The sequence below is a fragment of the Mytilus californianus genome, unplaced genomic scaffold (assembly GCF_021869535.1).
Source record: "Mytilus californianus isolate M0D057914Y unplaced genomic scaffold, xbMytCali1.0.p SCAF_13, whole genome shotgun sequence".
NCBI classification, from domain to species: Eukaryota; Metazoa; Mollusca; class Bivalvia; order Mytilida; family Mytilidae; genus Mytilus; species Mytilus californianus.
In genome coordinates this window covers 38,083,145-38,100,248 of record NW_026262615.1, presented here as the reverse complement: position 1 = coordinate 38,100,248, position 17,104 = coordinate 38,083,145, and the positions used below count along the sequence as shown (strand labels likewise).

The 17,104-nt window shown below is 30.6% G+C and overlaps 2 protein-coding genes across 2 annotated transcripts in view; one reads left to right on the top strand and one right to left on the bottom strand.

Annotated features, from left to right (window-relative positions):
• The window catches only part of LOC127723621 (60S ribosomal protein L7-like), a 244,298-nt gene that overhangs the window by 205,064 nt on the left and 22,130 nt on the right, over nucleotides 1-17,104 (top strand). The window lies entirely within an intron of this gene.
• LOC127723615 (epidermal retinol dehydrogenase 2-like) overlaps nucleotides 1-17,104 on the bottom strand; it is a 34,369-nt gene that overhangs the window by 6,855 nt on the left and 10,410 nt on the right. The window contains exons 2-4 of the mRNA XM_052230316.1: nucleotides 15,458-15,623; nucleotides 9,001-9,245; nucleotides 6,630-6,755 (exon numbers count right to left, since the gene is read on the bottom strand). Of these exons, the coding sequence (XP_052086276.1) occupies nucleotides 6,630-6,755; nucleotides 9,001-9,245; nucleotides 15,458-15,623 (537 nt within the window). The remainder of the gene's footprint in view (nucleotides 1-6,629; nucleotides 6,756-9,000; nucleotides 9,246-15,457; nucleotides 15,624-17,104) is intronic.

Below are 17,104 nucleotides of genomic sequence, written 5' to 3'. Positions count from 1 at the left end.
TTTAACACAAAATAGTTCCTACGCATGAGTGTAGCTTTCAAAATATGTAGAATATTTAGGTATTGTTGGTATCAAATGAAAGCTGAATGACTGGTGATCATTGTAGAACACTTTTGGACTTATAATTTTGAATATTAAAAAAACTGCACCAAATTTTATAAAGAGGGTACTTTTTGCCTGTATGTCAGATCTGAAGTACCTGTTTTGGTACATCCGAAGTTCCGGGAACCAGTTCTTTCTTATATGCCATTAAAGGTATGTTGATTTTTCCAGTACAAGACACCATAAAGTGTTGCTTTGACATGCAATGATTGTCACTTTATTTGAACTTGAAACAAAAGAGCTGTGTCTGCTTGAAATTGAGGAATTTAACATAGAAAGCAATGGGGCCATGAATTAGTGGTGTACTTCCTATTACAGAGAATCATCAGAAATTCAATTTTTAGAAGTTGTACCTATTCCAATGAAAATAAGTCATATTTGATGTAAGTAAACATGTTTAATCATCTTTTTTTGAAGAACAATTCTGTTTATGGGAAATTTCAGCTCTTAAATTGACATAATCAGGTATTTTAGCCTTTTATGGTCACACAACATGCATGCAGTTAAGACTTGACTCCAAATTCTTATTTTTGCATTATTTGGGATTGCAATCAATAAAACATGTATATAATGACTTGTTTATGGTAAAAAAATAGCTCTTGGTCAAATAATCCTATGATTTTTCAAGTTTTATTGGTTTTCTTATGATAGCCTTTTACAATCTAGGCAATTGGTATATACTCATATAAGAATTCCAAAATCTCACTGTACATGCAATTTTGAACCAGTTTAGCAAGTTATCCAGCTGAAAAATATATAAATTGCTCTTTATAATCTATGTTGTACCACAGAAGTATGGTTTATACCAAAAATGTCCCTTTTCCAATTTGAAGAAAAAAGGGGGGACAATTTTCTCAATTATGTCTTAGGTTTGGTCTAATATATTTTTATTAAATGAACAAACTCTGGTAAATTATGACTATTGGTAAGCACAATGTCTTCCTAACAGAAATTATTAAATACAACAATGATATTGAGAATAAAATAAGTATATTGGCCATTTATAATATCCATATGCAGTTTTCTTTGAATAACCTATATGTTACTACCAGTCCAATTTGAGCTTAAAATTAGTAAAATAGTATTTGGACATAAGCTTTATGTGTTTTTTATTGCTTGAAATAGATTATAGAATGAAATAAAGTGATGCTGAAGTCAGTATAGCAAGTTTGGTTCTGTTATAGGTGTAACACCACTAATTCGGCCCGGCCAGAAAGCACATACCAGAAAGTAGTACATATTTAACACAAAATAGTTCCTACGCATGAGTGTAGCTTTCAAAATATGTAGAATATTTAGGTATTGTTGGTATCAAATGAAAGCTGAATGACTGGTGATCATTGTAGAACACTTTTGGACTTATAATTTTGAATATTAAAAAAACTGCACCAAATTTTATAAAGAGGGTACTTTTTGCCTGTATGTCAGATCTGAAGTACCTGTTTTGGTACATCCGAAGTTCCGGGAACCAGTTCTTTCTTATATGCCATTAAAGGTATGTTGATTTTTCCAGTACAAGACACCATAAAGTGTTGCTTTGACATGCAATGATTGTCACTTTATTTGAACTTGAAACAAAAGAGCTGTGTCTGCTTGAAATTGAGGAATTTAACATAGAAAGCAATGGGGCCATGAATTAGTGGTGTACTTCCATAACTACAAACTAATTGAAAATATGGAGTTATCTCCCATATAACTACAAACAAATTGAAAATATGGAGCCATCTCCCATATAACTACAAACTTATTGAAAATATTGGAGTTATCTTTCATATAACTACAAACAAATTGAAAATGTGAAGATATCTGCCATAGAACTTCAAACTAATCAAGAATATGAAGTTATCCCCCATATTACTACAAACTAATTAAAATTTGGAGATGTCTCCCATATAACTACAAACTAATTAAAATTTGAAGTTATCTCCCATATACTACAAACAAATTGAAAATATGGAGATATCTCCCATATCACTACAAACTAATTGAAAATACGGAGTTATCTCCCATATACCTACAACCTAATTGAAAATATTGAGTTATCTCCCATACACCTACACACTATTTGAAAATATGGACCTTTCTCCTTATATAACTACAAATTAATTGAAAATACGGAGAGATCTCCCATATAGCTACAGGTGTAATACCACCAAATCATAGTACGTCACATCTGGTTGCATACAAAAAAAATATTCCCTTGAATTTGACAGTTGTAGGAAATTAATCCTATATTTCATTGCAGTAAAAAATTTCTGAGTAATAAACATATATCTTGGGTGTTTCAAAGCACCATTCTTTTTTTGTTTGGTGTTTCTATCAAATATTTTGGAACCTTGAGGTTACATGGTTACTAAAGCAAGTAAACAAGAAAGAAAGGGGTGGAAATTTGATTGATTAACTTCCAGTGATGGTTATTATCTTATATGCAATGAAATGTTATGTGAAATTTTGTCTGTAGTACTGGACAGGATAAAACTTTACACATGCCAAGTATTTCTTTATTTGAAACAAATATAAATTGCACACAATTTTTTGAAAAGTGCAAATTTAACAGACTAATAGAGGAAAAACAATGGTGGTATTACACCTAAAAACAACTTGAAAATATAGAGTTATTTCCCATATAACTAGCCTGGGATCCAGGTCCACCATCCTGTTTGTGATTGATTTTGATTTTTGGTGTTTTAACGCCACTTTTAAGCACCGCTTTTGGGCTATTTCGTGGTGGCCAGTTATTATTGGTGGAGGAAGCCAGAGTGCCCGGAGAAAAACCGCTGACCTTCGATAGGATCCTGTTTGTGTCATTTAGACAAGGCTAAATAGAATCCACATGAATGCTTTCCAACCCTGAACAGTACTGAATTACTGCACATGTGCATATTATATAAACAAAGGGTATATTGATTTAAGTTAGTAAATAAACTGTTGAATCACAATATAAATATGTAATGTTTGGCTTAAAATTGCTATATTTACTGAAAAGTGCATTTTGGATGAATGTTGAAATTATCTAATTTTTAACAAATTTGTGACTATTTCCTGCAATGTATCACAAATAACATTATCCCACAATGTATCTTCTGACATCCAATAAACAAAAAAAAAATTCTGGCTCTTATAAACTATTGACCTATAGCTATGAGCCAGGATCCCAGGCTACCATACATACTACAAACTTAATTTAAATATTGAGTTATCTCCCATGGAACTACAAACTTAACACTTTAGATTAGTTAGTTTTTTGGGTAAGCAAACAAATTATCTAACAACCAAAAATCATGACATACAGGTTAATCAACTTGATTTGTAATGAACGGAGCAAAGTCCAAACATGGGAAAGCCCTTCTCCTTTTTATTGTGTTTTATGAAATATTAAAATGTCAGGAGGTCCTCGTCTAAAATTCATCTTTTCATTTTGACTTTTATTTCTATATTTTATTACATTAGTTGTCTATTTTCAATTTTTAATATTGAAAAGTGAGTTTTAATTTTGCCTTTGTAGCACCAAACATTTTAGCGAATTTTTATTTGTTTATTAGTTTATTGTCATTGATACTGATCTAATAAAAAGAACAAATTTATGCAAAGGGATATTTCTAAATCTTATAGAGCTATAAAATTAGCGAGAAAAAACCCTCATGAAAATTTCATTTTACAGTATTCTGTTTCCTGCTGTATATCATGGGTCCCTTTTAAGCGAGAAATGAAACAGAAACAAAACACAGTGGAATGTTACAAAAAACAGCGAAAACAAAACGAAATAAAACCTAACAAAACGAAACGAAACACAATGAAATGAAACAAAATCTGCATTTTAAAGAACAACTCATAGAGATTTTTTTTACCACAAATATCTGATTGACTTAGATTTTAAAAATAAATAATCAATTAGGCAAATTTTGTGCCTATTAACATATCATAAACATCTCGTGTAATGATGTGTAAACATACGCGTGTTGAAAAACTCTCCTGGAATTGTGTTGTGCTTATCTCTGTAAAATAATTATGCAAATTATTACTGACAAATATATATCAAACAAATAAATTGCATAATATCTATTCATTATCCTTAATAATGCAATGTGCCACATATAGCTTATAATTTCAGGATTCTGGCAGTATTATATTTTATTAAGAGTTGTTGCCTCATTGACGTTCACACTATTTGTGGCTTTAATATGGTCAAATAGTTTGGTAAGCCACCTTGCGACATGATGTATCATTTTACAGTACCTGTGACTTTCAAAATAGTAAAAAACAGATAATCAGATCAGCCTAAAAGTGCATATAAAAACAAAGAGATGTGGTATGAATACCAATGAGACAACTGATCATCCATCAGATTTCAAATGACAAAGATAAAAACAACCATATGTCACTGTTCAGCCCATACCTTATAGTCAGCTATAAAAAGCCCTGTGATAAAAAAATGTGAAACAATTTAAACAAAAGAACTTAATACAACTTATGATAAAAACAAATATGACAGACATGAACCAACAACCACTGAATTACTGGTTTCTTAATTGGAACAGACACATTAGAGAATGTGGCAAGGTTAAGCATGTTTGTGAGCACTAAATCCTCCTATGACCTGGGACAGAGGGTCTGGCTTACATTGTAGTAGCCTAGAATTACCAATGTACATCCTGTACATGACCAGAAACCAGATGGAATTGTAATAAATGATGGATGAACAGGGTTTGATTTGCCCTTTAAAATTAGAGAAAGATGAAGGTCGGAAATGTAATGTTTCTTAAGGCTGAATATCAACATGTATAAAAACAAGGAGAAGTGGTATGATTGCCAATGAGACAACTATCCACCAAAGTTCAAATAAAGTGGATGTAAACAATTAATATGTCGTTTTTTTCTCAATGTTATATGCTGCTGTATTTCCATTAAACTAGGAAACGGTTGCTATTCTACTCAGGAAGATTTGGAGCTTGACATAATGAACAAATGCATGTCTATTGTTCACTGATGAAGACTATATGTTGACCTCTAGATGTCATTTGGTTGTTTGTGTCATGGGCTGCTGACTCATTGACACGCATCCCACATCTCTTATATGAATTTTTAAAGATTGACAGTGTATTTTTGTGCATTTATTATATTTTCAGAGAAGACAATATTTAAACTTGACCATTGACTGAAACAGTGTTTTTGTCCAATCACTAGAACAACACCAGTTGTTTATGATATGTTAATAGGTATCCACTATGCCTAATTGTCTATATTCCTTAAAATACAGATTTCGTTTCGTTTCTCACTATACATATTTCTTTATGTTTCAACAGATTTCATTTCGTTACGCGTGTTTTGTTTCGTTTCGCTTTGTTTCCTTTCTGTTTCTTACAAAGACCCTTATTTTATTGTTTTTTTTTCTATAGTAGATGATAGCTAATATTTATAAATTTAGATACTCACTCTGTAGTGAGTAAATTATGATATTTCTACACTGAACTGTTAAATTTTAGATTAAATCTGAAGCTGCTATCAAAATCAGAGAAACATTGTAGTTCCTGAGCAAACAAAGGGAGAATTTGTTTTGTCTCGTTTTTTTTTTAAATCTTTCTTGTTTAAACACCAAAATAAACATGCTTCTAAAATTGTGACATATAAATGAATCTGCACCAAACACAGCTTAAGAAATTACCTTTAATTTGCATGAGACAATAAGTTGCTTAAAATCAACATCACTTGGACTCTGGTGGATAGTTGTCTCATTGGCAATCATACCACATCTCCTTATTTTTATACTAATTATATGTGCTTTAACAGAAAAACAAAGGATATGGGGTATCCAGCCATGACACAAAATCAGTACATGCACAGTAAAAAAAAAAAAAAAAAAAAAAAAAAAAAAATAAATACAAAAAGCAATGGAACAGCGCTTTTATTGTTGTTCTTCATCTCTAGCGGAATTCTTTGCAAAAATAATTTGGATAGACTTTGTCTTATTTTAAATCGGCCCTAGTGGAACACAGTATAAAAGTGCTCACCCTTTAGAAAAATGGAAAATTAGCAATCACACCACATCTACTTATCTTTATACAATTAATTCTGTAAATAAAAGAATTATGCAAATGAAAAAGACAACTCTGTATGAAGATCACAACTTTCCTCCTTAACATTCATGAGGCTCTGGATGAGGTTTAAGAATAGAGAAAAGTCGGTCAAATGTACTGAAAAATTGACAAAAAAAATAAAGCATAGAGAAAAACAGGGTAAAAAAAAAAAGAATAGAGAATAATGGGGTGATAAAATATAAAGAATAGAGAATTATTGGCAAAAAAAATAAAGACAAGAGAAAAATGACATAAAAATTAAAGAATACAGAAATGAAGGACCCCCCTATCCTTTTATAACTAGACAAAAAAATCATTTCTATAGCTTCTGAACTTTTTCTATCTTGCTGTTGAATCAATATCATTCTTAATATCTTACAAATCATATGGTATCACTTTTAAGATCTTATACAAATCATGGTAATACAACGTCATGAGAACTAATGCACTTACGTTTTGAGAAATGTAAAGAGGTATATAGATCTTGGTATACATATCATCTGTTGGTTTGTCAGAATTGCCTGCATGATCTTATTAACTGTATAGCTGACTTTCAATGGGGGCAATATCCATGGAAACCTGAAATATCAAAATAATTACATATTAAATATTAATCAATTGTTGAAATCATGTGTTTAAAAATCATGATCAATTATACTATAATTCATAACTTATATAAAATCAATAATATCATGGTGATCTTAATAAAATCATGCTGTGAAAAAATTTCCAACCGAAAGTGCCCTACAACATTTTAATTTTTGGCATGCTTAGGCAGTATGGGTTTTGCTCATTGTTGAATGCTGTAAGGTGACCTATAGTTGATAACATCTAAGTCATTTGATCTCTGGTGGACAGTTGTCTCAAAGTAACAGTTCATTTTTGATATCTAGTTCTCAAAAGATTTTATCCAAGAAATGTTGATATTTACAAATAATAAAACAGCTTGTCATTGTAAAAACAAAAGTTCAATTCACCGTTTTAGAAACTAAAGGACTATGGGTAATTTCCATGTTTGTAGCCCAAAATGAAAATAATGTCACATCATTGATTGAATTTCCATTGTTCAAGACGTTTTTTACTAATCTCAATGTTTTGGTGTACGCTTTTGAAAATATTGCCCAGAATGTTTTTGATTTTGAAACTGTGAATTGCAAGATAAAAAAAAAATAAAGAAACTTATCAGAAATTAGAAAATTTTTTTGTCCCAGCTACCAAACACGAGGAAAGCTTGGCAAGCCTAGTTTTATTTTATTTTATAAATTTTGATTGAATAAAATTCCTTCACTGTTTTAATCATTTATACATCTACATTTTCATTGAACCTAAAGTGACCTCTTTTATTTAGAAATCTATCCTTGATTCTAAAATATAAGATGCCTGAAACACCAAATTTGAGCTGATGTCAGGTGCCTATATCTTCAATTCTTGTAACCAGAGAAAATTAAAATGCTACCACAAATGGGTCAAATTCTTATTTATAGTCGTAGATGTAATTAATAACTTAGTTAACTTCTTCTCTGAGATATAATTGAAAAAAGTCCTTTTAATTTCAACTCTCATATTTTACATCTTGGTTTCGAATAACTGACCTTTCTTCAATCTTTATTAGTCAAATTTCTTCACAAAATGGACCATGAATTTAAAAGTAGATCAACGGACCAATTACCTTACTTTTAGAGTGTCCTTTGAAATAAGATACATGAGATATTTTTTCAATAACTTTTATTTAATCCTTTTCTACAAGGGAATGAAACAAAATATTTCAAACTTTGGAAATGATATATCATTGTAACTTTCTCTGTCTGGTCAAACTCTTTACTTGAATGTCCTGAATGATCTCATCATGCTCAGTGTGAATTATAGATAAAAATATTGTTATTGCTTACCATGTTCAAACTCTATGTACACATTTAATGCATACATAACTTTTAAAAAATTTATATCTTTCAATGTGAATCAAAGTATTAGCCCAATAGTATATAGATCCTATTTGTTATGGTATCTGGCATAGATCATGAATACAAGTTGATTTAGAAATGCTGTAAGATTGATGGATAGTTCAATAAAGCAGGAATTGAGTTCACCCCCCAGTTTGTACAGGAGATTGTGTTGCTCTGAATCTTTAGTTTTCTATGTACTGTTATTTTATTGTTATTTGTATTTTCAGCATATTTTATTTTTGGTCATGGTGTTTTCTGGTTTTATTTAATGGTCTTATATTTTTTTTGTCTTTTAGCTCTTTTTAATTCAATATTGTATAATTAAAGATCTTTAGACATTATAATCTTTAATTTGTTGATGTTACCCCAAGCTGAATTGTTCAATTATCAGATGTAGAGATGTTGACATTTTGAAAATTGGTGCTAGGTGCCATCTTGAACTTGCAAAGAGGTGCCAGCTTTCACTTTGTGTTGAATGTCTAACAGTAATTTTAAGATGAAGAACAGCAATAAAAGCTTGTTCTATTGATTTTGTAGGGATTTTGTGCCATAACTTAAAACTTCAAATCTGTTTGCCAATGGCAAACATATTTTACTGCAGCCAAAAATTCATACAATATGGCTTCTGAATAAAGGATAGAATCTACATGATTTAATAATATATAAAGACTTTTCACATGCTATTTAAGGGTAGTGCTGATCGGATCAGAAATACCCTCACGTTTACATTTCCATTGACAATCATTCTGTTCAGCAGCTTCTCAGAAAAGTGTGACTAAATATTTGACGAAAGGATGGATAAGGTTAAAGCAACGAAGCCCTCACTTTCAGAATGTGTTTAGTATGCATATTTAGTTTAAGTCCTTCGATAACAAACATACCTCATTCTACATCCCTCAAACATTCCAGTCTCTACATAAGATGGACAGACTAGTGTTGTATGTACCCCATCATGACCTCCAAATATTAGTTCGTAACTAAGCACCTCTGTAAAGCCGACCACCCCAAACTTGGAAGCACAGTACTCTGTGAGTTTGTTGATACCTACCAATCCAGTAGAGCTGGCTATATTTACTATGTGGCCATGATTTTTTCTTATCATTGTAGGCATGAAAAATTTGACAGTCTGCAAATAAATTAAAATATTATAAATGATACTTTGGATTCATTATATTTTTCTTTGGATTTTCGTTGATTTTGCAGGTCAAGTTGAACCACAAATTTAAAAGTTCAACAAAGTAAATATTTTCTATATGCTTGTATTCAGACTTTGGAAAATCCACAAAATCTAATATCCACGAAAAATACAAGTTACACAGTATATTATTTTAAAAGGTGGTAGACAATGATCATGATGATAACTTCTGATTTTCATCAAGGGTTAGGCCATGGAAAATTAAATTTCAGTTTCCCCAAACATCATTAACATCCTCAATTTAAGGGTTGGTAGGCAGGAAATACTTTTTATTATATTCATTAACTTTTATGGGTTAAAAAAACATGAGGCACATGCAGTTTTATTCTAAATAGTATTTTGTAGTAAACCACTTACTGATTAAATTCTTTTAAGACATTCTATATTTTGATTTTGTCACTGAAACTTTAGAAATGTAATAAATGATCAATGTGGAAACAATTTTAAAATCAAAGGACTGATTGATTGTTGGTTGCTTAATGTCCAGTTGCAAATATGTCATGCATGGTCATGAGAAAAAGTTATAAGATATAACAGACAATCAATAGCACCATCAATAATTGTCTTTAAAGAAACCAGGCATCTAACATTTTACATGTTTTATGTTTTTTTCCTTCTAATAAAAATCAAAAAAATTACTTGCAAGGTAAAAAACTGACCCGACAAGGTAAGGGGAAAACAAAAATATTTTTTGTATGGCCTTATAATATATATATACAAGTTACAACTTTCAAAAAATCATAATCATTTACTTATATATGCAAAACATTGGGGAATTTGTGTAGCAAAATTTTTGCAATGAATTGAGAATTTTTGCCTATAGGTGTAATACCACCAAATCATAGTACGTCACATCCGGTTGCATACAAAAATAGGTCGAAAAAAAATATTCCCTTGAATTTGACAGTTGTAGGATATTGATCCTACATTTCATTGCAGTAAAACATTTCTGAGTCATAAACATATATCTTGGGTATTTCAAAGCACCATTATTTCTTTATTTGGGGTTTCTATAGAATATTTTGGAAACTTGAGGTTACATGGTTACTAAAGCTTGTACACAGGTTAAAAAAGGGGGAAAATTTGATTGGTTAACTTCCAGTGATGGTTATTTTCTTATATGCAATGAAATGTTATGTGAATTTTTTTCTATAGTACTGGACAGGATAAATCTTTACTCATGCCAAGTATTTCTTTATTTGAAACAAAGATAAATTCTGCACAATTTTTTGAAAAGTGCAAATTTAACAAAGACTAATAGGGGAAAATCAATGGTGGTATTACACCTAATATGGGAAGCTGTACATGCACCTTTGACCTTGAGAGTACTCTCATGTGTTAAAATGTCTTGCTATTTAAGTGAAATATTACAAATAATGAAATATTCTGAGTGTATTGAGTCTCCAAAATACATTTTATGAGAAAATTTCCTTGAAATAGGACTTTACCATGAATATTAGTTGACAGAACAAGCCATACTTTGAGTTTTGGGGAGCTTTTTCTCCTTATTTCTTATATTCTGCTATACTAGAAAAATTTTCCTAAGAAATACTTTAATAAATATATAGTTTTAAGTAAATTAAATTATTTTTAAAGCAGTAACAACAAATTATTCACCAAAAGAGAAGTTTTTTATGTCCCTCTCTGGAACGCGGCGTAAATTTAAGTTTTACGTAAGGACTTATTGAAACCTCCTTGGAGACAGTAAACTTTTATACGGATAGTTCATTCAGCTTGAATACTTCAATTAATCATTTATAATAACATTTCTATCATAAATGAGTGAAAGTTACCCCAAAATTTTTATTTATTGGCCTAAAAAGTAGAAATTTTGAGGAAATGAGAGGTATAAATGGACCAAAAGAGAACTTATGAGGAAGACAAAGAGGTCCATTAGTAGTATTTATCATCCTAAAGTCATCTTTTGTATCATATTCAACTGTTTGTAGGCAGATGAGATAAATATTTGATTATTTATTGGTCCACACTATATTCTATCATGATGCGGCTTGGTTTGGATTTTTCGAAGAAATTTTGCTCGAATCGCTGTAGATGTCGTCTTACATTATACTAGATTTTTCTCAAACTATTGAACTGATTATGACAAAACTTGACAGGAATGCTTGAAATAACCAGTATTACAAAGGAAAAAAGTCACATTCAGTTTATTTAACAAAAAAGTCTTCTTTAGGTGTAATACCACCAAATCATAGTACGTCACATCCGGTTGCATACGAAAATAGGTCGAAAAAAAATATTCCCTTGAATTTGACAGTTGTAGGATATTGATCCTACATTTCATTGCAGTAAAACATTTCTGAGTCATAAACATATATCTTGGGTATTTCAAAGCACCATTATTTCTTTATTTGGGGTTTCTATAGAATATTTTGGAAACTTGAGGTTACATGGTTACTAAAGCTTGTACACAGGTTAAAAAAGGGGGAAAATTTGATTGGTTAACTTCCAGTGATGGTTATTTTCTTATATGCAATGAAATGTTATGTGAATTTTTTTCTATAGTACTGGACAGGATAAATCTTTACTCATGCCAAGTATTTCTTTATTTGAAACAAAGATAAATTCTGCACAATTTTTTGAAAAGTGCAAATTTAACAAAGACTAATAGGGGAAAATCAATGGTGGTATTACACCTATACAAATGCCATTGATATATGTGACAAATTTTTCATTTTTATTAGTTATCTCCCCTTCTAATTCTAATTATACAGTACCTTCTCTTTATAACACATTATACATTGTTTTCTCCCTGAACAAAATCATTCTTTCAAATATTTTTCAAAAAAAGTTTCCAAGAACTGGCAGTTCCATTTTCAGCATATTTTCAAAGACTTCTGACTTAAAATCAAAAGTATTCTTGTAAATTTATAAAATAAAAATGTAATTTCTGTTTTTTTATGCCCATAAAAACACTATTAAATCTTATGACTTATTCTATTTGCAAACCCAGAAAGTTCAAATATCTATATAAATATCTAGATAAAAAAAGAGACTTCTAAAATTGAGAATAGTATGTCTGCCAGGGTTCATTATCATTCATGGGATACCAATTTTGTTGGATTTCTAGAGTAAAGGTGTCAAGTTCCATGAATTTTAATGTTTAAAGAAGTATATATTTTCTATAAGTTTATATGCAGACTAAAATGGCAAAACCATGAAATCAAATATCCATGAAATGTACAATTTTTCCTCAATCCACAAAAAATAGGTATTAACAAAAATAAATGAATCCACAGCAAATTGGTAATGGATTCTAGATTTAGTATAAGAGCATTACTAGTAGTTACAGAAAATGAATTTAAATTTTCAAGCTTAATGTTCTATTGTTGTAACATGTATTTTTCACCTGTCCACAACCTGCATATTTTCCCATGTTTACATGGTACAGCTGTTGTTTACACCTAAACAGGTGTATAAATGACAGGTCAAACTGACCATAGACTGACCAGTAAGTCTAGGAATGTCGCCAGGTGTCAGACAAGTTAAATTATTGTTATGTTTGTGACATCCACCATGAAAAAATAACAAGAGAGAAATATTTTTATAAATTAATATGGATACCCCTGTTTATCACCTGCCAACATGGGAAATTGTTATCATTTTATTATCGTTCAAATTTTCCTTTTGTGTTAAAAATGTGAATGACCATTTATGAATATTTTTTGCAAGGATGATAAATGCCTTTTACATGTTATTTGAAGGTTCAAATGGGATTTACAGAAATGGAGAAAAATGGACCAAAAAATTAAGAATAAAGGATAAGGTGGGGGGGATTAAAATATAAAGAATAGAGAATAAAGTCCCAAACATTTAAAGAATATAGAAAAGTGGCATTATTTTTTTTTAAAGAATACTTCATGGTGGATAGTTGTCTCATTGGCAATCATACCACATATCCTCATTTTTTATAGAAATGAAGACCTCTCCACCCAGCCCCTGTTGAATGGTGTAAATTACAAAAAAAAATCTTCAGAATAAGTAAAATAAATGAGAGGCTGGATTGAGTTTACAGAAAAGAGAAAAAAATACAAAAAGAAAAAAAAGAATAGAGAATAAGTTACTTATATATATAAATAAAGGAAAGATGAAAATATGGGCAAACAAAATTTAAAAGAATAGAGAATAAAAGACAAAAAATAAATAGTAGAGGAAAATAGCCTAAATATTAAAGAATACTAAAATGAAGGCCCCAGTACAGATCCTCATAAATGCTGTAAATTTATAATTGAGTGTAAAATGGTTTACTAGTAATCCTAATTATGTATGTTAAATGCAAAATTATACATAAACATGCAAAGATTACAAAAAACCTTCCAAATTACAGGTACAGCCAATGAATTGTTAATAAATCAGTTTGCTGGAAGGCTTTTGGTTGTCAGAGTCAAAGATACAAAAACAAAAGACAAATATCTATTGGAATATCTTAACATTATTCATATGTATGGACCTAAATTAAATTTGAAATCATCAAAAGGAGCAATGAAGAGGGATAACAAAAAGTAAATAAATGGAAAATGTGTCCATGGGACACAGATGATGCCCCGCTTGCATATAAATGTTATAAAGGGACATTACTCAAGAACGGTCAAAGTGACGCAACCCAAATTCGAACTTGATTTGTGTTAGTTTGTTGTTAGCTGTTAATAATATGTTGGTTTGTCAGTAGTTTTCAATATTATGCTTGTTTGTCGTTGATAATACTCATTGTGTATAAGTTTCATAACATTTGGTTGAGGCAAACTCAAGTTAGAGAACGGAAACCAATTTTGGGATGTATGGACGTTACGGACAGACAAAGGACAGATGGACGTACAGACAACAAGGGTAACACTTAATGCTCCCTCAGCTACGGCGGGGGCATAAAAATACAGACTGTGAGATACTTTTATGATTTCCTTAAACATTTCAAATTCACTTAGAAAACATACTAAAATCCATTTGCATTGTGGGAAAAAGCTCATATTTTGGAAGAATATCATACTAAGATTTCAAATCATCCTGGAGAAAATTAAATTGGTTACTGCGCAACAAAATAACATTACTTAAGACATGTAGAAATAGTAAAGTAACAGATTTGCATGTGAAAACAAATGGTTGACTACTGCCAATTCTTCATCATCAGTCATTCAGTGACTCTTTACAAAATGTAGGTGACTTATCAATTTTCGGTTTAAAAAGGGCATTAACACTGTGGGTTCATTGATTTTGTTGGTATCAACTTTCATGGATTGATGAAAAATTGTACTTTTGGGGATAAATGATTTCGTGGTTTTGCCAAAGTCTGCAGGTTACAAGCCTATATATGTTGTTGAACAATGAAATTACAGGTTAACCAACTACTACAAAATCAACAAAAATTGGTACCCCAAAATAATAATGGATACACAGTATTTCAAATTATCTGAAAACCTTAGAACATGTCAATCCTGTATAACCATCAAAAATGAAAACCACTTTCTACTATACTGTCAACAAAATTTAAAAAAAACGTATCTTTTTAATGATATTGCTAAGCAGAATTCTATAATTCCAAATGTTTCTGATACAAATACTTTAAATTTATGGTCCTTCCTAAAAAACCTTATTTCTAACAAAATTAATCTTAAGTTCCTAAGATTTGCTGACCTAAGTTTCAAGGAGTTGTAAAGAGTTGTATAATTATTAAAATTTATTTACTCAAATGAGAAATCAATCAAAGTGTCCTCCATCATGCATATGGTGGCCAAGGGAAATGAAATCCAGCTCACATTAAGTCGATGGAAAACTATTCATACAAGACAGATTTTGTACTCACCCAGTAATGGGCCAATAGATTGACACGAAAACATTTTCTATCATGTGGTCTGGGGTGTTTAAAAGTTTGGTCCCTGACACAATGTAATACAAGACAGATTATGTACTCACCCAGTAGTGGGCCAATAGATTGACACAGAAGACTTTTTCTATCATATGGTCTGGGGTATTTATAAATTTGGTCCCTGATACAATGCTATTAGACAGATTATGTACTCACCCAGTAGTGTGCCAATAGATTGACACGGAAGACTTTTTCTATCATATGGTCTGGGGTATTTATAAATTTGGTCCCTGATACAATGCTATTAGACAGATTATGTACTCACCCAGTAGTGGGCCAATAGATTGACACAGAAGACTTTTTCTATCATATGGTCTGGGGTATTTATAAGTTTGGTCCCTGATACAATGCCAGCATTGTTTATCAAAATAGCAACATCTCCAACTTCTTCTTTCACTCTCCTTCCTACTTTTTTCACTTCTTCCTTTATTCTAACAATATAAAAAAATATAAAATTATAGACCTGGTCTCACGGTCATAAAACTTTTGTACTTGGAGTATTAATTTGTGCTCTAAACAACACCAAATCCAGTATTTTGATTGTTTGAATACTGAGTCCGAGTAAGATAATCATACTGGAAATTTTCATGAACTGATCTCTATTTATGTGACATTTGACCTGAAATTATATCACTTAACTTTCAATGAATGTAATATAACAATCACTTATTTGCTGTGGCATCAGACATTTTCTCCAGTCAGACATAAAAAGGAGAGATACATTTTGGAGTTTATTTGGGCCTGTGTAAATTCACCTAAAATAAAATATTACATGTATATGATACCAAAATATTACTTTAATAACATTTTTAACCATCAGTAGACACTTCTTTTAGAAAAAGAGAATAGTCCAGCTAATCTATGATAAAACAGTTTGACTGTGACAACATTAATCAGAAGCAGGTTTTTTATTTGTTGCACTAGTAGGTTAATTTTATAACCTTTCGTCTAAATTAGCATAGGGTGCAACCGTGACTAAAAGCTTAGATATTGCAGCAAAATTAATGAGAAGAGAAAATGGCTATAATTGAAAATGTTTTACTAGGTTTTTGAGATTACCCTTTAATTTGATTTGAAATCCAAGATCTAACTAAATAATTATAGGAGGCAATGCTTTTTACGACCCACCTGAATATGCCTGAGTGTTTTATATTTACTCTCAAATGGTGGTGGAGGGACATGAGTCACATGTCATACATAACATGATTATATACAGTGGATTCATTTATTTTCATGGGTAGAAATGTTTTTGATTATTTAAAAATTTTATTTTTGTGGATACTTGATTTTAGGGTTTTGCGTAAGTCTGCATACATCACCCTTTACAAATTTTGCACTCCGTTGAACATTTAAATTTGTGGTTCACCATCATACCCATGAAACCCAACTGATTATTGGTATCCCAGGATTTATAGTGAATCATACAGTACAATATTACATGTATGATACACTGATATTACTGCTATTGACCAGTCAATGTGAATATCAGATCATTCATTATGTTCATTGAAAATCATTAACAGACACTATCAAATGTCATAAACACATATAGGAAGTCAGATGAAAGACTTCCATCTTAGCCAGCTGCCTCTCTCTTTACTTTATAAGATAGCTTTATAAATCATTTTGAAGTTAATTTCCTAGAGTTTGGCTAAAGTACATATTTGGACATTAATCTATTTTCCCCTTGTATTCCTGTTCTGAACAGTTCTCATATATATATTCAATATATAGCATGTATTATTTGAAGGTAATACATGCTAACTTTCACTGATTTAATCAACATGATCAAATTTGTATGGTTTTCAAGATTCAAAAACATAAATTTTGTATGGTTTTCAAGATTACAGAATGTAAATTTTGTATCTCATCATCAAATCTGTGATGTTTACGGTAGTTTGTAGGATTTCTG